We start from the raw sequence: 27,674 nt of genomic DNA on the forward strand, positions 1-27,674 counted from the left end.
TAAATAATAAGTATTACAACAGACATAGATTTTACAATGCTGCAATAGACACCAAGATTACATCTCCACTGTCCATCTACCAGACGGTGGATTCAACTTCTGTTGTAGGCATAGATATATGTGAATGTCTTAAGCTGGTAGATGAATTTCATCACCCAATGTAGACTACTATCCTGTTTTATGGATGCTTGAAGTATGAAAAAGTTCCATGTTTGACTCCTGGAGCAGAGTTTCCAAATTATGTAATGCTGAAAGCATCTGTAGTACTAATACTAATATACTATAGATTTAAGACATATAGCCTTTTGTAGGGGGATTTGCAAAACAAAGTTGACAAAAAAAAAAACGTTTGTGAGGAAAAAACTCTCCATCCCAGTATGAGACCAACTAACTCACCTTTCATTGAAAATCCCTGATAAAGTTCTTTGTGTCATAGACAGGATTTGAATTCAGATTTTTGGTAAGAATATAGAAGATAAATATCAGGAAGGTGGAAAAATGTTTTGGATGCTATGGAAGACGCTCAGAAATGGAGGAGATAATACTGTAAAAGTAATGAAAATAAAATAACAGTTGTAGAAAATATTCAAGAGGAATGCAATCAGTAATACCTATTTGGATTTCTTTTTCTACCTATACTTGATTCTAAACCAGAAATGTGAAAAGGCAGCTGGAGTAGATGTACTTAACAGAAATGTTCAAATATAGAGGTATAAGTTTTATAGATGCTGCACTGCATAGGTCATCTTTATCAATTTCCTGATATGTACCATCATGGTGGTGGTGGTGGGGGGGGGGAATACAGTACCAAATAATTAACTAATTCTGATGTTTAGGCTTATAGTTAAATTCTCCTGCATCATGTTGTTTCAGGAAATTTGCAATGTAGAGGAGATAACTGAATAATTTTAATTATTACTTCCTATGGCTTCAGAGTGTTTTGATAATACCATACAGGTAAACTTCGCTTAACACAATTAATTAATGCATGTTAAGGAAAATCACGTTAAGCAAATACAATAAACAATAGGAATTATTATAATTCATCCATCAGTTAGCGTAAATTTGGGGGAAAAAAGTATAGTATAAGCTATATTAGAGGATAAAATCATCCAAGTTAATAAAAATAGGTTGCTTAAATTTTTATTTAATGTCTAAACATTGAGTTACTTTTTTACAAAAAACATTTAAGTAAAGATGTTTGAATCGCTTTAGCAAGATTTCAGAGGACTTCGAAGCTTCATTTCATATCAAGATCAGCATCAAACAAAATTTCCTTAGCATAGTCAGTGTGATTGAAAACTAGCTGAAGTTCTTTTACAGTTCTTAGTAGTAACATTCTCTTCTTGTTCGCACTCCTTATCTTCTACTTCATATGCACCCTATTCTTCTAGTTGAAGGAGATCATTCTCGCTTAACTGTTCTGAATGGGATTCAAGCAAGTTTCTCACATCTTCGTTATCCAGTTCATTAAATCCAAGTTCTTTTCCAATTTTGCTGATTTCTTCAATATTGTTAGATCTTGAATTGTTTGAAGTTGCCTTCTGCATTGCCTCCTAATAAAAGTGTAAGATGATCTTTAGATACTTTGTATCCTGGTTGAGATACTTCTGTTTTAGCTGGGAAAGTTTTTGTTGGCATACACTTCCAAAAGAGACCAATTTCGTCGACATTGAATATTTGCTGATTGTCATCATCACCCTCCTGAATTAGATAGTTTGCAATTCTTCAGGAAACTTGACTGCAGAATCTTTATCAGCACTAGCATATTCTCCAGCTATTCTTACATTATGCAGTCCGGTTTGATTTTTAAAACAGTCAAACCATCCTATACTTGCAGTAAAGCTTTCACATTCCTTTAAAGTTTGGTCTCTTTCATTGAGATAAAAATATTGAGAGCTTTTGCCTGAATATTCCTTGTACTAAGAGGTATTCTTTTTTGGTTATAATCCTCAATCCAGAGTGATAGAAGCCATTTAATGCTCCATCTTGATCATTAAATGGCTTCTATTTCAGGTAAGCGTCATGCTTGAAGAAGCAGTAGCAACTTTTCCTTGTTCTTTGTATCCTTTGCTATTATTTAATATACTCCAAACTGTAGACACTGTATCCCAGGTCTCACACAATCATTGTATTACTAGCGCCACTTTCATGTCTCTTAGCTCGCTGCAGACTGGCGACAAAAAATTTTGCGTAACGTAAAAAAATTGTGTTAACTGATTAATCACTCCCTTAAAGCGGGAAATAGTATCATTTCACTCAGTTGATCTAACTGATTACAATCACAAACATCCGTTGTGATCGGAGAGTGGATATTCTAACTGCTACCACTTGGCCACTGGCTAGTCGGAAGCATTAAAGGTGACTAGGTTGTCATCACCCCCATTGAAAATGGTATATACTTCTCTAGTTTAGTTTAGGGCACTGATCATAGTTGATCTTGAAGTTTGAGATGATTGAGCACTTCTGGGTATATCGAAAAATAGGTGGAATGAAGCAGAACTGTGGATAGGATTTGAGGTTAGCTTGAGAAGACCACTTATGTATATGAAGAAGAGAGTGGGTGAAATAATGGCCTTGAGAAACAGCCACGCTGATAGGAAAATCTGAAGAGAACAAACTCCACCATCATCATATGGTGAATGGCCTGAGTTAAAACTGGCAGTTCAGTTTCAGAAGGTGGAAGGCGGGTCATAAGATGAAAATTTGTTGAGAGGCCCTCACAGCCAAACACTATGAAATGCCTTGGAAATGTCAAGTGCAACAGTAAAGTTTTCTCTGAACAACTTTCCACTGGTAGTTGTTCAGATGTAGTTTCTGTAGGCAAGATCTGCTGTAAATCTTGACTGTAGAATTCACATTGGTCGTCACTGATTAGTTGAACTTCGACTAGTGTTGAATTTGACTATTGATAACTGTCTCTCTTACCCTAGACTGATGGTTCTCATACTTTTTCAAGAGACTGCTACCTCTTTTTGTAAGAAAATTCTTGTGCCTCCTTTACTCCTTTTTAAAAATAAAATATTGACCTATGGCTTTCTTAGCATGAATTTTATTCTAATGAAACTAAGATGTTCTTACAGTTTCTTTGATAGTACACAATTGTAGACTTCAAACTAAAAGTAAATAGCACACTGAGTTATTTTGAAAATCAGACCATTTAAATTACTAACTTAGTATATTATTGACAAGTGTTTTTAATTCTGTATTATATTGAAATAAGTGGATGGAATATCGAGTGTGTGGGAGTTCAGAAATAAACAATAATATTGACCATTGCTTTGCATTCCCCTTTCCAGAAAGTCTTGTCTTCCCCCCCCCCTCCCCATAGGAGGAGTTGCAACCCATTTGAAGAATACTGTCTTAAATAATACTGAGGTGTAAAATCTGATATGGGGAGCCCTGATAAATGACATTCTGATTTCTCTTTCTGTGTTTATGTCCCTCTACTCCTTTCCAAATGGCAGGGCTCTCATGCTTATTTTGACTCTGAAAAACATGTAAATCAGGAAAGCAAATACATGCAGCTCAGGAAGGACCGATGTAACAAACTCACTAATTCTAAAATGTTCTAACATTCCTCCCTTAAGATTGTTATTCAAAAAAAAATTCAATTTAGCAAACTATTCACTATAACTATTTCTGTATTCTCCATGAGTTCTGTATAATGTATAAACTGTGTTCAACTTTTAAAAGAAATCTTATTATGAAATTGAGGTTATTGGATAAATATTTAACTATATCATTAGAGTAAATGAATGTTGTAAATTCTTGTTTTAAACAGATGCATGTAATTTCAGAGTTTAATTGTATTACTGAAAATTGAACATTAATATTTCATTTTCAACCAAAAAATAATTTAATTACTATTTATATTAATTAAGAATGTCATAATTGTTATATTAATAGTCTGCTAACTTTTTATTTTATTTTTTACTTTATTTTTTCTCCTGTAGATATCTTCATAAAGATTATAATTTTTATGTATTCCCAAGACCTTATTGTAACATAGCACCAGATCATCAATTTCTATGTCAGGTACAGTTTGACTCATAAATTTTCACTCATTTTTAATTATTTGGCTTTTTTCTGATATACACTTTGCTTTTATATTGCTACTAGGAAAATGGAATTTTCTAAGGAACTGAAAATTCCTTAGAAATTTCCATTTAAGTAATTTTTTGAAATCATATTTTATCATGAAGGATGTTATAAAGATTGAGACCTCCACATAAGTAATGTGTGAAATGACTGACTTTTATTGTCCATTATACTTCTGCATTGTAGCCACTTGAAAGGATTTAAATCTTCAATCCTTTCAAGGATTAAAGTAGAAAGCATTAAAAACTGGTTACTACACATAACTGAAAAACAAAAATAAGTATAGTGACTTAAATAGTTGATATATATCTGTAGTATCTTTCAGCATTTTGAAAACAAGAACCTACTTGTTCTACAACAGGTAAGTAGATACTTGTTCAACACAGTGCTTGTTGTGAACCTACAACAAGCACTGTGTTGAAAGGATTAAAAACTAGTTACTACACATAACTGAACAAAAATTAGTATAGTGACTTAAGTAGCTGATATATATATTTGGAGTATCTTTCAGTATTTTGAGAACAAGAACCAAGATGAAAATTGTAATATTTCAAATTATGAGCATTAGAGCATGAGATTACACTTGCATTGTTTCTGGATATATTATAGCATTGTTAGTCAAAAAGAGTGCAGGATTTATAGCTTACATAACAATTTTGTAAGCTATTATAAAAAAAATTCAAGTGATTACCTTTCATATATTTCCTAATCACAAGTATGCTGTCATATCAGTTTGAGCTGGTGAAATGCTTCCTAGCTTTTCCAGAATACGTATATTCTGGAAAATTGAAAATTGAAAGTTAATTCTGTGTAAAACAAAGTGAATTCCAGTGAGTTTTGTGGGCCGAGCTCACTGGATAGTATACAGTAAGCCCTCAACTTATGTATTTTTGTTCCCAAGGTTTCTGCTCAAGTTGAATTGGGTTTAAATATGATGCATCTCTGACAGATACATTGGTTTCAAAGGATAATTGGAGCTAAAACGGTTTTGCTTAGGAAAGAAAACATAGAGAAAATATAAGTACTTTTATATAAATATAAAAACATGTCTGATTGCAAGAAAACAAATACAAACAGTATTGTATGTTCATTATGAATATAAAATATTTTATATACATTGATGTCCAAAACCTAAGGAAGAACACTGTTTCTAAAGATTACAATTTCAGATTCAGATGAATCAGACTTTTCATAATTCTTCCATCACGATGGGTGGTTCTGTATCAGCCTCACCTAAATATAGTAGAGAATTTTGCATTTATTCTATGCAAATGATCTCTGCTACATGATCTTCTAGAGAAAAGTTTCTAAGTGTGTGTGGGTGGGTGTGTGGGTGTTCCTTGTGAAGAGAAAGTGGGTACACATTCACATTTTCAAATTGTGCGCAAAGGGAATACATAGTAACACTCTACAGGATAAAACACAAAAGCGAAGCGAATTGTGTTTGAAGGAAGCTCTTTTCGTGAAGGAATAAAGTTGCAAACTTGGATGTTTGTAATGTTTCAAAGACATCATCCATGATTTCATGTGGGAAAGAATTATTGGAAAGCTTGAAAAAGGCCACAGAATTATTGATATTGTCAGAAAGTTTGGAATCTCACATAGCGTTGAATCCAGACTCTGGGCAGCATTTCGAACCAATGGAATGTGTTCCACACGTTTGCTAAGCGGTACCCCCCCCCCCCCCCCATTCTCCTACCATGGAGCATGAAGACAGATTTTTGGTTATAACAGCAAAACATAATCGACATACCAAAGCACTCAGTTTGCAGGTCAGCTCCATTCGAGCACAGATATGTGGATACAAACTGTTGTAAAACATTTGTGACAAGTAGGCCTGTAGTCTGCATCCTTTTATCTGCAGCTCATCGCCTATTTTCAGTGGTGTTGTATTCATAAAAATTGGACAAGATACCAATCGGCTAATGTACTCTTTACAGATGAGTCGTTTTAATCTTTCCTCTGATTGTAGACAATACTTGATCTGGCATGAAAATGGTACTGCTTATCATTGCGAGAATGTTCTTGAAAGGGATATATATATATACGGCAGAGCTGTGGTCATGCATGATGTGTGGAGGCATCATGCTTAATGTACACACTGAGCTACAAGTACTGTAAAAAAGGACTATGACTGGTGAATGATATTGCAACAAAGTTTTTCAAAGTCATGTTCAATTGCTTTGTGGTGCTGTAGGGGAAGAATTCATTTTTATGAATGACAATGCCACATCACATCGTACATGAGCAGTGGAGACCAAGGATATTAATTCAATTGAGAGGCCAGCACTCCACAAATATTAACTTCATATAGGGAAATGCATTGCTCCTTGAAATTCCCTTCCAGAAAACAAACAAGGCTTTATACTTGCTCTGAAGGAGGAGTGGGCCAGTTTGCCTCAAGAACTCCTGAATCACTGGTGCTAAGCATGGTACGACATTGTGAGGACTGCATCGCAGTTTGGGGATGGATATGTTGCATACTGAATTGTCTTTGCACATAGTTTTCTGTGAGCACTGTACATTAATTTCTTAACTACATCTTTAGGAATTTGTAACTTTTGCCAAAAACATATTGCAAATTAATTTGTACAAAATTTATGACACATTTTTTGTGTAATATAATTTATTAGTATATATATATATATATTCCCTACCCACATCTCAGACTAGGAAACCATTTCAAACAGTGAAAAGTCAGTTACTGGAATGAACTCCAACACAACATCTAGAAGAAGAATAAACCCAACATCAGATTAACTGAAGATAGGACCCATCAATATAAGGAATATTATTGTAAAGAAACCGAACTTGCAGAAGAATTGGAAAAGTGCTGTGTAGACATAATTAACATTACTGAGAAAGAGGAGGAGAGATATTACTAAATAATAGTATAAGATATTATTTTCAGGCATTAATTATCAAGGAAAGGAAGGAGTAGCAATAGCATTCAATACCAAACACGAAGATAAACTTCTTGATTGGAAGGCAGTTTCATGTAGTATTATGTGAATAAACTTGAAAATGGGGACATAGATAATGAAACTTATTTGTGTCTGTGGTCCCACAGAAGGTTCTTCCAAGGAAGAAGTGAGGGATTTTTTTTTATTATTATTTCTTTTTATTTTGGGTCATTAGAATAGTGAGCTGACATAAAATTGAAAAAGTGATTCTTGTTGAGGATTTGAACAGCAGAGTAGGAAATAAATCCCACCATGGAAAAACTTTTATTGGGATTATATTGATCAAGTGCATATAATAAACAACTAAGTTATACCAACTAGTTTCACCAACTAAGTCTGTTGGCATCTTCGGGGTACATAACTGATGTACGGCACTAAAAAGTAAAAAACTGTTACAAACTATAATCAACCAATTCCAATTATATTAAACAAAGAACAGAGTGTGATATCACTTGTTGTTATTTAGGAACATTCTATAGTTGGCACTATAATTCAGTTCTGACGAGTTGAAGGATCTGATAAGGGTCTTGCAGATTACGGGCAAGATTAGTCCTTGGTTCCTGTTAAGGTTTTGTATACAGCGGGCAACTGTTGTGGCCTTCTTAAAAATTCAGGAGCGAGCGGAAGTCCTCCTCCATGTAAGGAATTGTGCTTCTATCCCACTCTATGGTATGGTTCGTTCTTGAGAAATGAAAAGCTAACCCCGATTTTTTTTTCTCTGTTATTATTGACGTCACCTATGTGTTCTTTTTGCCTAATTTCAAGGCTCCTTGAAGTTTGGCCGATGTAATTCAAGCCACACGAGCAGGGTATGTTATGAACTCCAGCATATTTGGAGAAAGGATGGCTATCTTTTGGAGATCTTAAGAATTGTCTAATTGTTTCTGTGGGTTTAAAGGCCACTCTTATTTTATGTGGTCTAAGGAGTCTAGCAATCTTATTGGAAACTGTCCCTAAGTATGGAATGACGATGGTAGAAATATAACGTACATCAGAAACTTACGTTATCTAAACACCTGGGGCAGGCCTCCTCAAACCTCACATCCATAATTCGGATATTCACATTCATACATCGGAACCCATAGCTAATGATATTAGATTAAAAAGTAGTATCATCCTTTCATCTTCCAGAACTCCTAACAAAAACATCACTACTCTGAAAAAAAGAACATTGTATAGTTTGAAGAAAAATAAAGGCATTATCATATTGAAGGCAGATAAGGGAAATTCAATCACTGGCGATTTTAAACACCAGTGATTATGAAGATAAGACAGCTTATTGTCGGATACATCAACCTAACATGTCCTAGTCACAGACCCAACACTAAAGAACCACAATGATACCAACGATTTAATACGTCATATGGAGAACTGGTCTATAGACTTAAAACGAAGATTGAAATCCATGCATCCACTAACACCAAGACTATATGGCGCTCCTAAGGTACACAAAAATGGAATACCACTACTCCTGATTGTGGATGGAATCAATTCGCCAACTTATCTGTTATCTAATCACCTGGCAGGCCTCCTCAAACCTCACATCCATAATTCACACACTTATATATGAAATTCGCAACATTTCGTTGAGAAACTGAACAACATCTCTATCTCCAATACGGATTTACTCGCCATCCTGGATGTTACATCTCTATTCACTGACATCCCTGTGGAGGAAGTCATCAACATTTTAGGAAGTTTGCTCCCACGAGACATTACTTCTCTGTTCCGTCATTGTTTAACATCAAACTATTTCTTATGGAATAAAACCATATATCAACAATCGACTTGCCTTGCAATGGGTAGCCCTCTCTCCATCTTGTGCTGATCTCTTTATGGAGGATTTTGAAAGTGAAATCTTAACTCAAACAGACCCTAAACCCACAGTATGGTGGAGATACGTGGACTATATCTTTATCGTTTGGAACCACACAAAAAAGGACCTGTTTGACTTTCTTAACAAAATCAACTCTCTACACCACACAATCAAATTCACTCTAGAACTTGAAGAAGATAACCAATTATCATTTCTGGACACTTTAATTAATAAGCTTCCGAATGGTGGTATCAACCTCTCAGTTTACTGCAAACCTACCAATACAGGACGTTATTTACATTTCACTTCCTCACACCACATTTCTCAGAAACTTAGTATTGTACACATGTTGAAGAACCGTTCCTCTCTCCTTACAACAGATCAACAAGACCTCCAGGAAGAACTATCCCTGATATCCACCAACCTTACCATGAATGGATTTCCTCAAAGACTCGTCCACAAGTTACTTTTCTCTGAACCCCGACAAAGACAACAAGATGATGTACGTTATATTTCTACCATCGTCATTCCATACTTAGGGACAGTTTCCAATAAGATTGCTAGACTCCTTAGACCACATAAAATAAGAGTGGCCTTTAAACCCACAGAAACAATTAGACAATTCTTAAGATCTCCAAAAGATAGCCATCCTTTCTCCAAATATGCTGGAGTTTAGAACATACCATGCTCGTGCGGCTTAAATTAGACAAAAAGAACACATAGGTGACGTCAATAATAACAGAGAAGAAAAATCGGGGTTAGCTTTTCATTTCTCAAGAACGAACCATACCATAGAGTGGGATAGAAGCACAATTCCTTACATGAAGGAGGACTTCCGCTCGCTCCCGAATTTTTAAGGAGGCCACAACAGTTGCCCACTGTAGACAAAACTTTAACAGGAACCAAGGGCTAATCTTGCCCGTGATCTGGAAGACCCCCTTATCAGATCCTTCAACTCGCCAGAACTGAATTATAGTGCCAACCGTAGAACGTTCCTAAATAAAAACAAATGATATCATTCACGCTCTATGAATGTATTGTACGCGCTCTGTTCTTTGTTTAATATAATTGGAATCGGTTGATTATAGTTGGTAACAGTTTTTTACTTTTTAGTGCCGTACATCAGTTATGTACCCTGAAGATGCCAACAGACTTAGTTGGTGAAACTAGTTGGTATAACTTAGTTGTTTATTATATGCACTTGATCAATATAATCCCAATAAAAATTTTTCCAGAGCTTTTTGGTCAAGAAAATTAAACGTTTTTTTTAAATCCCACCATGCATATAGGAACATTTTGGGAAAATTTGGAGAGGAGAGCAAAGCTAATAATAATGGCAAGTATTTACTGGAATTCCTTCTGATCAGGATGGACGTCATTACTAACACCATATTTCAACATAAAGATGTGCAGAAGTTCACATGGAGAGAAGACACAAGAAATCAGAAAAGCCTTGTTGACTACATCATTGTAAATAGTGATATCAACATGATGATTCAGTATACAAGAGTGTATAGAGGGTTTGAAATTGGAAGTGAGTGTTATTACTTAGTACAAAGCAGGGTAAAAATGGATATCACATTGTAAAGAATAGTATTTAAGAAAGTTTTAAAAATAAAAGTTTGAGTGGCTTTTACGGGTAAATTGTAGACTTGACTATACAAACATTATTGAAGAAAAAAATAAAACAAATTGAAAACAAGAGCTAAATATTGGAGTCTCAGTGGCAAATTCTGAAGAAGACATTGATTGATTCAGGTTGGGGGGTACGTAGTGGAGTTGTCTGCAAGGATAGAAAAATAAGAACACCATGGTGGACACAAGAAGCTAAAGAAGCATTCTTGAGAAGAAGAAAGCATACCAAAAGTTTCTAGAAAATAAGTCTGCAGATGTTATAAAAGAATAAAAAGAAAAATGTAAGAGAGCTAAGCTATGTGTAAAGTACCTAAACAAAAATCATGGGCAGACAGGTAAGAATATCATCATCATCAAATTCCTGCCATGTATCTCAAGGGGTGTACAGGATATGATAGTATTATATGAAAAATTTACATCATTACTAACTTTCTATCTACAATTTTCCTCCAAATTAGTCTGTTACTTGTCAAGACTCCAACATTATCAGATCTTATATTTCTATCATCTAAGGAACTTTGATGAGAGAAATTGATACGGTATCAATCCACCTATATCTTGGTCTTCCTCTGGGGCGTTTTCCTGCCAACCTGGGCAGAGAACATTTGTTTTGCTAATCATTCCTCTCCCATTATGTTTAAGTGACCATACCACCTTAGATTAGCTATGCTAACGCATTCCTGGATACTGACAATGTCAAGTTCTTTCCTAATATCCTCGTTTTTAATATGATATTGCCATTGATGCAATCTGTTCACGTCTCTAATCTTTCTCAGGACTCTCATATCTGCGGTCTTTACCAATACTGGTTCAAACCAATTTTAACTTCCATAAGTTAAAATTGGTTTGAACACTATCTTGTACAGCTAATTTAGTGTTCCGACTAATTTCTTTCTTATTCCATATGAATTTATTCAATTGACTTCCTACCGCACCAGCTTTGTTGATTCTGTTGTCTATTTCCATATTTAATTTATCATCTTCACTAAAAATTGTGGCTAAATAGCTTAAATTGTTTACTTCTTCCAGAGGTTCTCCATTCACAATGCAGTTGACATTTTCAATGATTCTGCCTATTTTTTATTGTCTTTGTCTTTTTATTGCTGACCTTCATACCATATCTATTACAACAGTTATTCAGTTTAGTCAAGGAATCTTGCAGACTTGTAGCGGATTTATTTAGAAGTATAACATCGTCTGCATAAAGCTCTTTGCTTTATGCAGACGATGTTATACTTCTGAATGTTTCTTCTGAATGAATACTTCTGAAAGACGATGTTATACAAAATTGGAGATGTCACATTAACATCTCCAATTTTGATATCATGTTTAATACTACTTTCCTTCATAATGTGATCCATATAGATAATGAATAACAGTAGGATAATGTACATCCTTGTCTCACACCAGATTTAACATTAAACCATCTTCCTGTACTTCCTTCAATTCTAACTGCTGACTTACAACTCAAATAAAGACTAAGTATTGCTTGATATAATACCCCATTGACACCATATAACTGTAGCGTATTGAATAGCTTGGCATCTTGTCATATGCCTTTTTCAGATCGACAAAACTTAAATATAGATCTTTGTTATATTCCCATGCTTTCCCAATTATTTGTTGTAAAGGGAAGATCTGATCCTGACAGCCTCTATTAGGCCTGAATCCAGGTTGTTCTTCACCAAGCTTTTCTTCCACAATTCTTCTCAACCGTTTCTCAAGTATACTTGCATAAATCTTGCCAGGAATGCTCAGCAGGGAAATACCTCTATAATTCTCACATTCAGTTTTATTTCCCTTTTTATATATGTGTACTATGAGAGCTCTACTCCAGTCATCGGGAATTCGTCCCTCTGTCCAGGTTTTTTGAACTATGCAGTGCAGCAACTGTAAGACTTTTATACCACCATTCTTCAGCATTTCTGGTTGAATATCATCTACTCCTTCTGCCTTTCCACATTTCAAGCCTTTGATGGCTTTTTCTACTTCAAGTATGAATATGTATTCCTGACTGTATGCCTGTTGAGTGTTTTTACCACTGTGCTATCACTTTTTTTTCTTCATTTAGCAATTTTTCGAAGTTACTCCATACTTCAAGGACATCTTTTTCTCCCGTTTTCATGTCACCTTTATCATATCTTTCCTCCATTTCTAAGCTTCTTCAACAACCTCCAGAATATCTTACCTCCTTGATATTTATTTTCTATGTTCTTGCCAAAGTCCTCTCATGACTTTTGTTTAGCTAGTTTTATACAGTGTTTAGCTTTGTTAATTTTTTTTTTTTTTTTAATAACGAAACCTGAGGTGAGATCATAATTAAAAGAAACACACATATTAACCACAGTGAAAATTATTTAATTGTAAATATTTCATCCGAAGTATCTTAGGACATCATCAGTACAGTAGTTTAAGCAATAATAGGAATAGCATACAGTTAGGGGGCATGATTACAATAGAATCTCATTAAACATGCGTAACGTGTTACAGAAGTTAAAAAAAAAAAATTATTTTACACAGTTTTGTATGACAATATCCCATATTTTAGGAATAGTAAGAATGTCGTTGCAGTTTAAATTTGGTCTGTGTAGCAGGGCTTCAGAACTTTCTTTATATAAATGTTCATATTTATATAAAGATCTATGTAAAAGTTTAGACTTTTCCCAATGGATCCTATTGCTTGGATTTTCAATTCCGTGTTGAGAGAGGCCAGATTTTTGCGGTTTAAAAAGACGAATGTGGTCTTGATGTTCCAAGATGCGTTTCTGAACAGACCTACCTGTCTGTCCAAAGTAAGACAATTTGCATGAGCATGGAATCTCATAAACGCCAGGCAACATCAAAGGTGAGAGTTTTTCCTTAGGAGAAGGTAACAAGTTGTAAATTTGGTTGATAGGTTTGTAAGTAGTGGCAAAATTGCATTTCTTGATAATTTTAGAAAGACGTTCGGAGATGCCTTTGACGTAAGGTATGAGAATCCTATGGACTTCTTCTTGTCTGGTTTGATGTGTGGGAAAGACTGATGATTTTTTGAGTTGTTTTAGGATTATATCCATTTAAGAAGGCTGTATTTTTGATTACTCCTAATTCTTGGTTTAGAGATTCTTCAGAGGAGCAGAATTTGTGTGCTCTGGAAACAAGTGATTTAATAATGCCAGATTTCTGAGGTGAATGATAAACGGAAGAATTGTGAATGTAGCGACCTGAGAATGTAGGCTTGCAAAAGACAGATGTGGCGATGGAACCGTCCATCTTCTTTTCATCATCATCAAATTCCTTCCATGTACTCTCAAGGGGTGTACAAGATATGATAGTACTACCTGAAAAAAATTAGATCACTAGTAACTTCCTATCTACAATTTTCCTCCAAATCAGTCTGTTACTTGTCAAGACTCCAACATTATCAGATCTTATATTTCTATAATTTAAGGCACTTTGTACCGTATCAATCTACTTATATTTTGGTCTTCCTCTGGGGCAATTTGCTGCCAACTTGGCAGAGAACACTTGTTTTGCTAATCTTTATTCGCCCATTCTGTTTAAGTGACTATACCACCTGAAATTAGCTCTTCTAATGTATTCCTGGATGCTAATGATTTCAAGTTCTTTCCTAATATCCTTGTTTTTAATATGATATTGCCATTGATGCCATCTGTTCACGCCTATAATCTTTCTCAGGACTCTCATATCTGCGGTCTCTAGTCTTTGGTCAAGTGTTTTACTTCTGACCCACCTCTCAGATCCATAAGTTAAAACTGGTTTCAACACTGTCTTGTATACAGCTAATTTAGTGTTCTGCCTAATTTCTCTCTTATTCCATATGAATTTATTCAGTTAACTTCCTACCATACCAGCTTTGTTGATTCTTTTGTCTATTTCCATATTTAATTTACCATCTTCATTAAAAATCGTGCCTAAGTAGCCAAAATGTTTTACTTGTTCCACAGGTTCTCCATTCATAACACAGTTGACATTTTCAGTGATTCTGTCTATTTTCATTGTCTTTGTCTTTTTATTGCTGACCTTCTTCCATATCTATTACAACAGCTATTCAATTTAGTCAGAGAATCTTGCAGTCTTGTAACGGATTTATTTAGAAGTATAACATCATCCGCATAAAGCAAAGAGCTGACATTAACATCTCCAATTTTGATATCATGTTTAATATCGCTTTCCTTCATAATGTGATCCATATAGTAGATAATGAATAACAGAGGGGATAATGTACATCCTTGTCTCACACCAGATTCAACATTAAACCATCTTCCGGTACTTCCTTCAATTTTAACTGCTGACTTACTACTCAAATAAAGACTAAATATTGCTTGATATAATGCCCTATTGACACCATATAACTCTAGCATATTCAATAGCTTCTCTCTTGGCAACTTGTGATATGTCTTTTCCAAATCAACAAAACTTAAATGCTGTTCTTTGTTATATTCCCATGCTTTCTCAACTATTTGTTGTAAAATGAAGATCTGATCTTGCCAGCCTCTATTTGACCTGAATCCAGCTTTTTTCCTACAATTCTTCTCAACCGTTTCTCAAGTATACTTTCATAGATCTTGCCAGTCACACTCAGGAGGGAAATACCTCTGTAATTCTCACATTCAGTTTTATTTCCCTTTTTATATATGGGTGCTATTAGAGCTCTACTCCAATCATCGGGAATTCGTCCCTCTGTCGAGGCTTTCTGAACTATGCAGTACAGCCACTGTAAGACTTTTATACCACCATACTTGAGCATTTCTAGTCGAATATCATCTACTCCTGCAGCCTTACCACATTTCAAACCTCTGATGGCTTTTTCTACTTCAAGTATGGATATGTATTCCTGACTGCATGCCTGGTCAGTGTTTTTTACCACTGTGCTGTTCTCACTGCTTGTTTCATTTAGCAGTTTTTCAAAGTAATTACTCCATACTTCAAGGATATCTTTCTCTCGCTTTTCATGTGACCTTTATCATCTCTAACTCCTTTTACAGCACTCTTTCCTCCATTCCTAAGCTTTTTCAACAGCATCCAGAACATTTTGCCACCTTCTTGATATTTATTTTCTATATTCTTGCCAAAGTCCTCCCATGACTTTTGTTTAGCTAGTTTTACACAGTGTTTAGTATTCTTGCATTTGTCTCTGTATTCTCTAAGAGCACAAGCTGACTTATTTGACAGGAACTTTTGAAATGCTTTCTTCTTTTCCTTCACTGCCTCTTTAACTTCCTGTGTCCAAAATGTAGTTCTAATTTTTCTATCCTTGCAGACAACTTCACCACATGCCTCTCTAGCTGAATCAATCATGGCTTTCTTCAAGGCTTGGAACTGAATATCCAAGGTTTGATTCCTGTTCTCAAACTTTTTCATTTTTTCTTCAATAATCTTTGTGTATGTTAGTCTACAGTTCACATCTGAGAGCTGCTCAACTTTTATTTGCTTTAAAACTTTCTTACATGTTATTCTTTTCAATATGAAATTCAATTTTATCCTGCTCAAGACTAAATAGTGATCACTTCCAATTTCAAATCCTCTGTACACTCTGGTGTCCTCCACCAGGGAGAAAACATCACTATCAACAATAACATAGTGAATCAGACTTTTCTTATTCCTTGATTCTTCTCTCCATGTGAATTTGTGCACATTTTTATGTTGGAACATGGTGTTAGTAATAACCAGTCCATGTCCTGAGCAGAAATCCAACAGGTATTTGCCATTATTATTAGCTTTGCTCTTTTCTCCAAATTTTCCCAAAATATTTTTGTATGTCTCACAATCATTTCCTACTCTGCTATTTAGGTTCCCAGCAAGGACCAACTTTTCCTTTTTCATTGTGTCAGTTGCTTTTTCTAAAGCCTCAAAAAATTCCTCCACTTAGGAGAACCTTCTGTGGGACCATAAGCACAAATATGTCTTATTCTCCAGTTCCCGATTCTGATATTTGCCCACATCACTCTACTTGAGACTGCCTACCATTCAAGAAGATTAGCCTCATATTTAGTGTTGAATACTATGGCTACTCTTTCTTTCCCTTGATTGTCATTGCCTGAATATAACATTTTGTATTTATTGCTCAGGAAGATCTCACCAGTTTTTGTCTTTTTTGTTTCAGTCACCCCTATTATGTCGATCTGGTACTTATCTAATACCTCAGCTAGCTCCATTTCTTTGCCATTCAGGCTTCTTATGTTGATAGTGCCGATCTTTAACTCTGGTGATGTTGAGTTGGGTGTGTTTTCAGATTTGTCTTCTTTTCTTTGAATGTGTAAATCCAAAAAGGAGATAGCCTGTGGAAATTCTTCTTGTAACATAAAGTTGATGTGACGATGAAGAAGGTTAATTTTATCTAGAAACAGTTGTAAGTCATGTTATCGATGATCCCGGACTACAAATACGTCGTCAACATATCTTAACCAAATTTTTGGTTTGGGTTCAAAAGTGAATTTTTTTTTCCTCAAGGTTTTCTAAAAACAAGTTTGCTAGGTTTGGTGATAAATTTCATTTTTCACATAAAAATGAAAGACATTCCACTCTCAAAAACTGACTTGTTAATTAGCTTCGACATTGTCTCCCTCTTCACAAACATTCCCCATAAAGAAACAATAGAATTAATAACTCAAAAATTTCCATCTGATATAGTTGAATTGTTCAAGTTTGTTATTGCATCAGGTTACTTCACCTGGAAAGGTCAAATTTACAAGCAAGAAGAAGGAACAGCAATGGGATCTCCTTTATCACCAAACCTAGCAAACTTGTTTCTAGAACACCTTGAGGGGAAAAAAAAAAATTCACTTTTGAACCCAAACCAAAAATTTGGTTAAGATATGTCGACGATGTATTTGCAGTCTAGGATCATACCGAACATGAATTACAACTGTTTCTAGATAAAATTAACCTTCTTCATCATTGCATCAACTTTACCTTAGAAAAAGAATCTCCACAGGGTATCTCCTTTTTGGATTTACACATTCAAAGAAAAGAAGACGGTTCCATCGCTACTTCTGTCTTTCGCAAGCCTACATTCTCAGGGCACTACATTCACAATTCTTCTGCTCATCATCCATCTCAGAAATCTGGCATTATTAAATCACTAGTTTCCAGAGCACACAAATTCTGCTCCTCTGAAGAATCTCTAAACCAAGAATTAGAAGTAATCAAAAAATATAGCCATCCTAAATGGATATAATCCTAAAACAACTCAAAAAATCATCAGTCACTTTCCCACACATCAAACCAGACAAGAAGAAGTTCATAGGATTCCCATACCTTACGTCAAAGGCATCTCCAAACATCTTTCTAAAATTATGAAGAAATACAATTTTGCCACTACTTACAAACCTTTCAACCAGATTTACAACTTGTTACCTTCTCTTAAGGAAAAACTCTCACCTTTGATGTTGCCTGGCGTTTATGAGATTCCATGCCCATGCAAATTGTCTTACTTTGGACAGATAGGTAGGTCCGTTCAGAAACGCATCTCGGAACATCAAGACCACATTCGTCTTTTTAAACCACAAAAATCTGGCCTCTCTCAACATGGAATTGAAAATCCAAGCAATAGGATCCATTGGGAAAAGTCTAAACTTTTACATAGATCTTTATATAAACATGAACATTTATATAAAGAAAGTTTTGAAGCCCTACTACTCAGACCAAATTTAAACCGCACCGACGTTCGTACTATTCCTAAAGTATGGGAAATTGTCATACAAAATTGTGTAAAATATTTCTTTTTATTTTTTACTTCTGTAACACATTATGCACGTTTAATGAGATTCTAATGTAATCATGTGCCCTATCTGTATAATATTCCTATTATTGTTTAAACTGCTGTACTGGTGATGTCCTAAGATACTTCGGATGAAATATTTACAATTAAATAATTTTCACTGTGATTAATACGTGTGTTTCTTTTAATTATTTCTTAACATAATTGTATTCTCTCAGAGCACAAGCTGACTTATTTGCCAGGAACTTTTGATATGCTTTCTTCTTTTCCTTCACTGCCTCTTTAACTTCCTGTGTCCACCATGGAGTTCTGATTTTTCTATCTACAGACAACCTCACCACATGCCTCTCTGGCTTCAGGGTTTTCTTCAAGGCTTGCCTCTGAATCTCCAAGGTTTGATTGCTGTTCTCAATCTCTCATTTTTTCTTCAATAATCTTTGTGTATTTTAGTCTACAGTTCACATCTGAAAGCTGCTCAACTTTTATTCTCTTTAAAACATTCTTACACGTTATTCTTTTCAATATGAAATTCAATTTTATCCTTCTCAAGACTAAGTAGTGATCACTTCCAATTTCAAATCCTCTGTGCACTCTGGTGTCCTGCACCAGGGAGAAAACATCACTATCAACAATAACATAGTGAATCAGACTTTTCTTATTCCTTGCTTCTTCTCTCCATGTGAATTTGTGCACATTTTTATGTTGGAACATGGTGTTAGTAATAACCAGTCCATGCCCTGAGCAGAAATCCAACAGGTATTTGCCATTATTATTAGCTTTGCTCTTTTCTCTAAATTTTCCCAAAATATTTTTGAATATCTGATAATCATTTCCTACTCTGCTATTTAGATCCCCAACAAGGACCATCTTTTCCTTTTTCATTGTGTCAGTTGCTTTTTTCTAAAGCATCAAAAAATCCCTCCACTTCTACCTTAGTAGAACCTTCTGTGGAACCATAGGCACAAATATGTCTCATTGTCCAGTTCCCCATTCTCATATTTTCCCACATCACTCTACTTGAGACTGCCTGCCATTCAAGGAGATTAGCCTCATATTTAGTGTTGAATACTATAGCTCCTTCTCCTTCTTTTTCTTGATTGTCATTGCCTGAATATAACATTTTGTATTTATTGCTCAGAAAGATCTCACCAGTTTTGGTCTTTTTTGTTTCAGTCACCCTTATTATTTTGATCTGGTACTTATCTAATTCCTTAGCTAGCTCCATTTCTTTGCCATTCAGGCTTCTTATGTTGATACTACTGATCTTTAACTCTGGTGATGTTGAGTTGGGGTGTGTTTTCAGATTTGTTCCAGTAGCTGACTTTTCGCTGTTCGCCCTGGTTTCTGGTGAAAACAACAGGGAGGCTTTGTTTAACCAGGCGATGCCCCAGCCGGCATGAAATTTTGTAATGCTGTACCATCATTTTTTATTTTGGTTTAAGCCAATAAGAATACAATTTGGTCGGCTAAACCCCAAATTGCCAGCCCATCCTCATTCGTTCCGTGTTCAGGTAGATACCCAACAACAGGGTGCATCATGAGAAGGTGAGGATTGGACATTAGGTCCGAAGTCCTGGTCAGTTCTCCACATTCCTTTAAAGGCTATGTGGAAGGCTCCTCTCAGTTATATAGCTTTGACCCTTAAGCACCCCCCACTGGTAAGAATATGGAAAATAAATGTCGGAAAGGTGGCAAAATATTCTGGAGGCTACTGGAGAAACTTAGAATTGGAGAAAAGAGTACTGTGAAAGGAATCAAAGATGATAAAGGTGAGATGAAAACTGAAGAAATGGATATCTTAGATGACTGGAGTAATTACTTTGAATGACTGTTAAGCAAACCAACTAGTGATAGAACAATACTAAAAATTTCCAAGAGAAATGCAAAGAGGAGCAAATATTAATACTTGAGGTAGAAAAAGCCATCAAAAACTTGAAGTGTGGAAGGACAGCTGGAGTAGATACTATTCGACCAGAAATGCTTAAATATGGAGATACAAAGGTTTTGTAGTGACTAAACAACATAATTCAGAGTACTTGGTCAGAAGGTCAAATTCCCAATGATTGGAGCAGAGCTCTCATAGTACCCATCTATAAAAAGGGAATAAACATGAATGTGAATATTACAGAGGAGTTTGTCTACTAAGTGTTCCAGGGAAGATTCATGCAAGCATACTTGAAAAGAGCTTGAGAAATTGTGGAAGAGAAACTTGGAGAAGAAAAAGCTGAGTTCAGGCCAAATAGAGATTGTCAAGATCAGATTTTCACTTTAAGACAAGTAGTTGAGAAAGTGTGGGAATATGACAAGGATCTGTACTTAAGTCTTGTAGATCTGGAAAAGGCATACGATAAGATGCCCAGGGAAAAGCTTTTTAAAACATTACCATTATATGGAGTAAATGGAACATTATACAGAACAATACATAGTCTATATTTAAGTTGTCAGTCAGCAGTTAGAATTGAGGAGATACAGGAAGACAATTTGATGTAAAATCAGGGGTAAGACGAGGATGCCCACTATGGGGTGTGACAATTTAATTTCTGGAATGGCTGCATAGTGTCTCCCTTTTTTTGATTAGGTTGGAGTCGCGTGAATAATTGTGTTTGTACATCTTTTAACTAATGCGTGCATAAACTTCAAGGCGATAGAGCAATTTGCTAGTTGGCTATTTCAAAAACAATAGAGATCTGTGGGTAAACTTTGGCATAAAATGTGTTATTGTAATTTGGAGCGACGTGTTAACATCAAATTTTGTTTGAAAATCTGCAAAACTGCTGCTGAAACGTTGGAGCTGTTGAAAGTGACATATGGTGTGGATGCTCTGAAAAAATCAAGTATCTTTTAGTGGCATAATAGGATTCAAAGGGGAAGGGTGAGAAGATGTGAACGACAATCCCAGAAGTGGGCAGCCAAAAACAAAAATGACAGATGCAAATGTGAACATACTGCGAGATTTGAAACAGTCTGACAGACGATTAAATGTGTGACTAATGGCTGATGAATTGCAAATGAATCAAGAAACAGCGAGAATAATTTTAACTGAAGAATTGGGTATTCAAAAGAAATCATGACAATGCACATAGCCATCTCATCGTGAGACAGCTTCTGGTCAAAAAATTGATTACGAATTAGGTCATCTTGCTTATTCACCCGACATAGCTCCCTGATTTCTGGTTGTTTCCAAAATTAAAGACTGCACTAAAAAGATCAAGTTTTTTTGATATCGCCGATATCCAGCATAATGTGATAAACGAACTCGAATATTCTGGAAAAAGAGTTCTAGCCCTGTTTCCAAAAATGGGAACACCGTCTAAACTAGTGTATAAATGCACAAAAGGACTACTTCGAAGGCAACAGTCACCACTAATGTATAGTTCCAAATGTAGGTTTTTTACAGATGCATTCTGGCAATTAAATTGTCACACCATGTATTTCCACTCTTATTCATCATCTATATAGATCACGTTATGAAAGAAAGTGGCATCAAGCCCGACACTAGAATTGGAAATGTTAAACTTACCTCTTTGCTTTATGCTATGATGTTGTACTGCTAAACACGTCTAGTGCAAGTCTCCAGGATTCTTTAATTCAATTGAATAACAGCTGTAACAAATTTGGCATGAAAATCAACAATAAAAAGACCAAAACTGTGAAAATAGGCAGGAACATAGAGAACTTCAACTGCATTCTGAATGGAGATCTTATAGCATAAGTAAAATATTTCAGCTATGTAGGCACAGTTTTTAGTGAAGACAGTAATTTAAATCTGGAAATAGACAACAGAATATGCAAAGCTGGTATGGTGGGTAGCAAGCTAAATAAGTTTATATGGAATAAGAGAGAAGTTAGCCAAAACACCAAACTAGCCGTATACAAGCCAGTGTTGAAATCAATTTTAAGTTATGGATCTGAGAGTTGGGTTAGAAATAAAGAACTTGATCAAAGACTAGATATGAAGGTTCTGAGAAAAATTAGAGGAATGAATCGATGGCATCAATGGCAGAATCATATTAAAAATGAAGATATTAGAAAAGAACTTGACATTGTTAGTATTCAAGAATGTGTCAGCAGAGCTAATGTAATTGGGTATGGCCACTTAAATGGAATGACACCTTATGTCTTTACACGGCGCACTCTGAGTCAGATAACTACGAGGTTAATTCAGTGAAGTTTGCTTATTAGGTCTTATATAGTCTTCCAGATCTTTGGTCAATTAATGCAAGCATGCTGCTTGTTGAGGTTGGGAGAGTGCTTCATAGCTGATCTTGATTCCATGAATGGCTTCACAGACCTGTAATGACTTCTATGTAATAAAGATATTTTTCTCTCTCTGATCCTATGTGAATGAATCTAGAGCAACGTTTCCCAAATTTTTCCTACAACGGAACACTTCACAAATCCTGAAATTTTCATGGAACACCTTGGTTATTTTGTAATGTATTAATAATTATGGCATAATCATAAAGAGTATTAGTACACTTATATGGTGTGACATGTTGACAAATATAAAATTGCATTTAAATCAGTTATCAATCACTGGACTGATGACATGTTGTCGTGTACAGTAGTTTCCTCATTCCAACATCATTAAATTAATTTGTGCTGATTTTCATTGACATATCTCATTGTAATCATATATTTTATAATATATACTGCTTTCACTCGTAAGTACTTACGAGTGAATGCAGACTCTTTCTCCTGTGTGCTAGTAGATTTCCCCTCCTTTTGTACATCCTGGAGATTGCTTTGTAGGCTGGAGGTGGATGAATCACTATCCGTTGCATCACAAACACCTTCAATAAGAGATTTCTTAACACCAAAATTAAACAAAGTTCCTTGTCTCTTGTTCATATTAAAATTTAAATCTGTAGGCCTATTACTTTTAAAAAATCACAGCATTACGGTTTCGAAACAAGCACTTTCACCCTACAATACGAACTTGCGAAGAAAGTATTCAGGATTACTAGATTTGAGAACCGGATACAGACTACCTTGATCTTCAATTTCAGTGGAAAAATTTTCTTTATATTTCCTTGCTGGTTGGTCACTAACATTTGCAACACCGATGTTATTTCGTTCAGTTTTGAGAATAGAGGATACGTCACCTATTGTTGTAATCGGCTTGCAGGCAATTTTTATGACTGGTCATAAACAGTGGTATTCCTTTTCCCGAATTACTTCCATGTTTAAAAATACATGGCTTAGTCAGTGACATCACTGAACACTTAATCACTTTCCACAGAACACAGTTTGGGAAACCCTGATCTAGAGCATGGTTCAGCAATCCCAACTTGCCATACAGATGATCTCAGATGTAATTTTTATGATTTTCAAGGCATGTGTTAACTGAACTATCAGTCTGTCCAAAGTAGACCAACTTGCAGGTGCAAGGAACTTTATACACTACCAGATGTTCAAGAGGATGTAATCAACCTTTAGGAGAATGTATAAAAGCTAGAAGGTTTGAAAGTAGTATGGAGGTTATATTTGCAAAGAACTTGGACTATTTTTTCTATGTACCCTTAACATGTGGAATGGGAATGGTTTTGTTGTGATCCTGTGTGTTGGGTGTAGGAGTGATTTGGGGGTGCATGTAATAGTTTTGTCTATTTTATATGGGCTGTAGCCATTGGCTACAGCTTACAATAAAATTACATCTGAGATCATCTGTATGGCAAATCAGGATTTGCAGACCATGCTCTGGATTCTTCACATAGGATCAGATGGAGAAAAACATCTTTATTACATAGAAGTAGTTACGGGTCTTAGCTATTCTTAGAATCAGCATCAGCTATGAAGCACTCTCTCCCAACCTCAACAAGTATGTTTGCATTAACTTACCAAGGATCTGGGAGACTATCATTTTTTAAGACCTTACAGCCAGACTTCTCTGAATTAACTTTGTAGTTATCTGACTCATAGAGGGTGCCATGTAAGAACATTAGGTGTGTAACCATTTAAATTGTTTCTACAATTATTTGGTTTAGTGCTGTGTGCATGTTGTAGTTTCATTGTGCACTGATGATTTCAGGTAGAAAACTAGTGAAATATTAGTGAGATGTAATAAATGTATTTTTTAACTCTTGTGTTAGTGATACTGTTAAGCATTATTATGGATAATGAACAACACCTAAGCCTTTCTCTACAACTTTGTTGCCTAGTGTGAGACCACCATCCTCGAGAGGCCTATTAATCTTTGCTCTATACTTTAATCCAATTTGTATTTTAGTTGTAATATATTTTGTAAAGTATGTGTATTTATATTGGTGTGATATTTTCCATTTTATGCATAATACTTTTTTTATGCTTTCGTATGCTGTTTCATCTCTGAATGTTGGTTGGTTTCTGCATACAAAACTATTCATAGTATGCAGAACAGTGTATGTATTTTGCCATAAGCATTGCTTTTCACATTATAATTATGATTTAGAGAAAGTTGATAATAGTTTAGCCTGAAATTAGTCCTTTATTGCTTATCCAGTCCTTGTAGAAGTACCTATCTGTTACACAAGTTAATTATACAATGTACTGGACGTATTAATTTTATTAAATAAAATTTTTAAAAAAGTGATTTCTCATTTCATTGTTTACTATTGTTCCTAGGCCTCCAGTTTGGACTTTCTTGTTTCACAAGGATTTGATTTCAATAAATTAATACGTGAAGGTGAGTGCATCTTAATGTAAATTCTGTTTTTATATATATAATATACAGTTGACCCTTGAAGAATGTGAGTTTGAATTGTGCAGGTCCACTTATATGTGGTTTTTTTATGAATAAATATACTGGAAAATTTTTGGAGATTTGTGACAATTTGAAGAAACTCTCAGCCCAATCACATAGTTTAGAAAAATTGAAAAAATTAAGAAAAAGTTAGGTATGTCACGAATTCATAAAATATATGTAGATACTAGTCTGTTTTATCATTTATTTAGATACGATGTATAAAACGCCCCCCCCCCCCTGTTTTATACATCGTATCTCTAACGCCCTCTTCACTACCAAACCTTTCTGCCCGATACTTTGTTTTTGCGCTTGGCTGCTATTTTCATTTCTATCTTCCTGGAATGCTTCTCACGCGTGCCGGATCTTCCCGGAAAACACTGTGTGCGTGCCGTTCGCACGTGAACAATTTGCCATCGCCTACACAATTTATCCGAAGTTGTTGTTAGTGGACTTTGAACCTTCCTTACTATGCTCTAATGTATATCTTATAGAGAAACTTACATTATAATCTTTTACAATTAAATGACATCTTTCACCATTAATTAATGTTTCAAAATTTGTATTGGTATAATTCTTTAAACAAATTAGTATCTTTACTTATTTACAAGCATTTCCCCTTTTAGTTTTTTTTTTCTTGTTAAATTTTGAATGAGATATTTCTTAAAATATTTTCATTCAAAATTCAAAAACCCCAATTTACAGACAAGAATGCTTGGAGGCATAAGGATAACTGTCTTATCTTCGTATTACACTTAAGAAATCCAAGGGTACTTGGAAGGCTGTGGGTGCTAGAGTGCCTGTTGAAGCCATGAAGTGCCTTCTGATGGGTGGAATTAGTGTAATTAATTAGCATAAAATAAAAATTTTATAACGATTCATTCATTAGTGTATAGGCTAGGCTACTTCAAAGCATTTGTATTGATTGCACTAGGTTACCATAAAGCAATCATATTGCTGCTTCTTCGTTATCAATGCATGAATTATACCTGTAAATAAAATGACTGATGTCTAGTGTTAGTAATACGCATAGCATCTACAGTGTTTTGTATCATATAAGACAATATTGATATAGGTGCTGTGACAGACATAAGATTCATCTTGTAAACAGACGACAAACTTTCAATATCAACAAATACAGTACAGTATTGTAAATGTATTTTCACTTCCTTATGATTTTCTGTAACAACATTCTCTTTTCTCTAGCTTACTTTATTGTAAGAATATAGTATATAATACATACATACCATACAAAATATGTGTTAATCAACTGTTTATGTTATCGGTAATGCTTCCGGTCAACAATAGGCTATTAGTAAAGTTTTGGGGGAGTCAAAAGTTATATTCGGATTTTCGAACAGTGCAGGAGGTCGGTGCCCCTAACCCCTGTGTTGTTCAAGGGTCAACTGTATATTAATATAATGAGAGGTGTGGTAATAATAAAAGAAATAGTTGTTTGAAATACATTTCAGTGCTTTTGATATTATTGAAATTTTTTTTGTTCCTTTTAATCTCTCACTTTGGGAATTGATTTCAAGAGGATGGGAAAAAAATATGTAAGTAATGAATAATGGTAAACTACTCTGGCAGACTCCAGATAATCTGATTATTTTGCATAATTCTGCATTTGCTCACCAGGGATGCGGTGATCATTTTTGATGTTTTTTTTTTTATTAAATGTTCGCAGCTGATTTAAAAAAAAAAAATTGTATTCATTTTTGAAAAATATTGCATTGAGAATGTTCCCATTGGCTGCTGAAATAATGCACTGGTATAATCATCTTACCAGTTTTATTAGATTTCTTCAGTTTCTGACTCACTTTAAAAGCTTTCTTTTCAAAGTGTGAAAGAATTTCTATTAACAAAATTTCAGTCTGATAAGTAGAAGTAGTCCCCTACTTACGTAAGTCAGATTTCAATCCCTTCATTAAGTAATAGAGTGTTAATCACACCCTATTACTTACTTTGTGACATGTACGAAACTTAAGTACAGGTCTTTGTTATATTCCCACAGTTGTCAATTATTTGTCATAAATAGAAAATCTGATCCTGACAACCTGTTTTTGGCCTGAACAGAATTTGTTCTTCAAGTTTCTCTTCCACAATTTTCTTTAGTCTCAAGTATACTTGTATAAATCTTACTTGGTACACTTAGTAGAGAAATACCACTGTAATTACCACATTGATTTTTTTCCTGCTTTTTATAGATGAGAACTATATAAGAGTTCTTTTCTACTCATCCAAAATTTAACCTTCTGAACCAGGCTTTCGAAATTATATCTTTCACATTTCTGTTTGAATATATATATATATATATATATATATATATATTTTTTTTTTTTTTTCCTAACTGTCTTTCTGCATTTCAGGTTTTGATGGCTTTCTCTACTTCAAATTGATATGTACTCTTGATTGCATTCCACTTGAATATATTCTACCCAACCTTTACTTTTTACTGAAGCATCTGACAGTGACTGACTTATGTCTTGCAATTTCACTTGTAGTTGTGCTTCTAGTCCATTATCTTATTGAATTGCATTCATGCATTATCCTTCATTGCCTGCTTACCCTACCTGCTCTGTATATCATGTAAGAGATATGTAACATTATTCCTAAAGCAGCATTTCCCTGGATGAAGAGAGTGTATCATTAGCATGTCACTAAAAGCTGATTTTGGAAAATATATGTACCATACTGATCTTTATGTATAGTGTG

General features: G+C 34.9%; 1 protein-coding gene across 2 annotated transcripts in view; it reads left to right on the forward strand.

The window, feature by feature from the left end:
- Positions 1-27,674, forward strand: part of LOC150103011 (poly(A)-specific ribonuclease PARN-like) — a 322,707-nt gene that overhangs the window by 46,084 nt on the left and 248,949 nt on the right. For both annotated transcript variants that reach the window (XM_090397872.1, XM_090397871.1), the window contains exons 5-6: positions 3,957-4,038; positions 24,842-24,902. In XM_090397872.1, the coding sequence (XP_090253998.1) occupies positions 3,957-4,038; positions 24,842-24,902 (143 nt within the window). The remainder of the gene's footprint in view (positions 1-3,956; positions 4,039-24,841; positions 24,903-27,674) is intronic.

This window comes from Typopeltis vanoorti, chromosome 9 (assembly GCF_054136105.1).
Source record: "Typopeltis vanoorti isolate ZY-2024b chromosome 9, IOZ_Tvanoo_1.0, whole genome shotgun sequence".
Classification (NCBI taxonomy): Eukaryota; Metazoa; Arthropoda; class Arachnida; order Uropygi; family Thelyphonidae; genus Typopeltis; species Typopeltis vanoorti.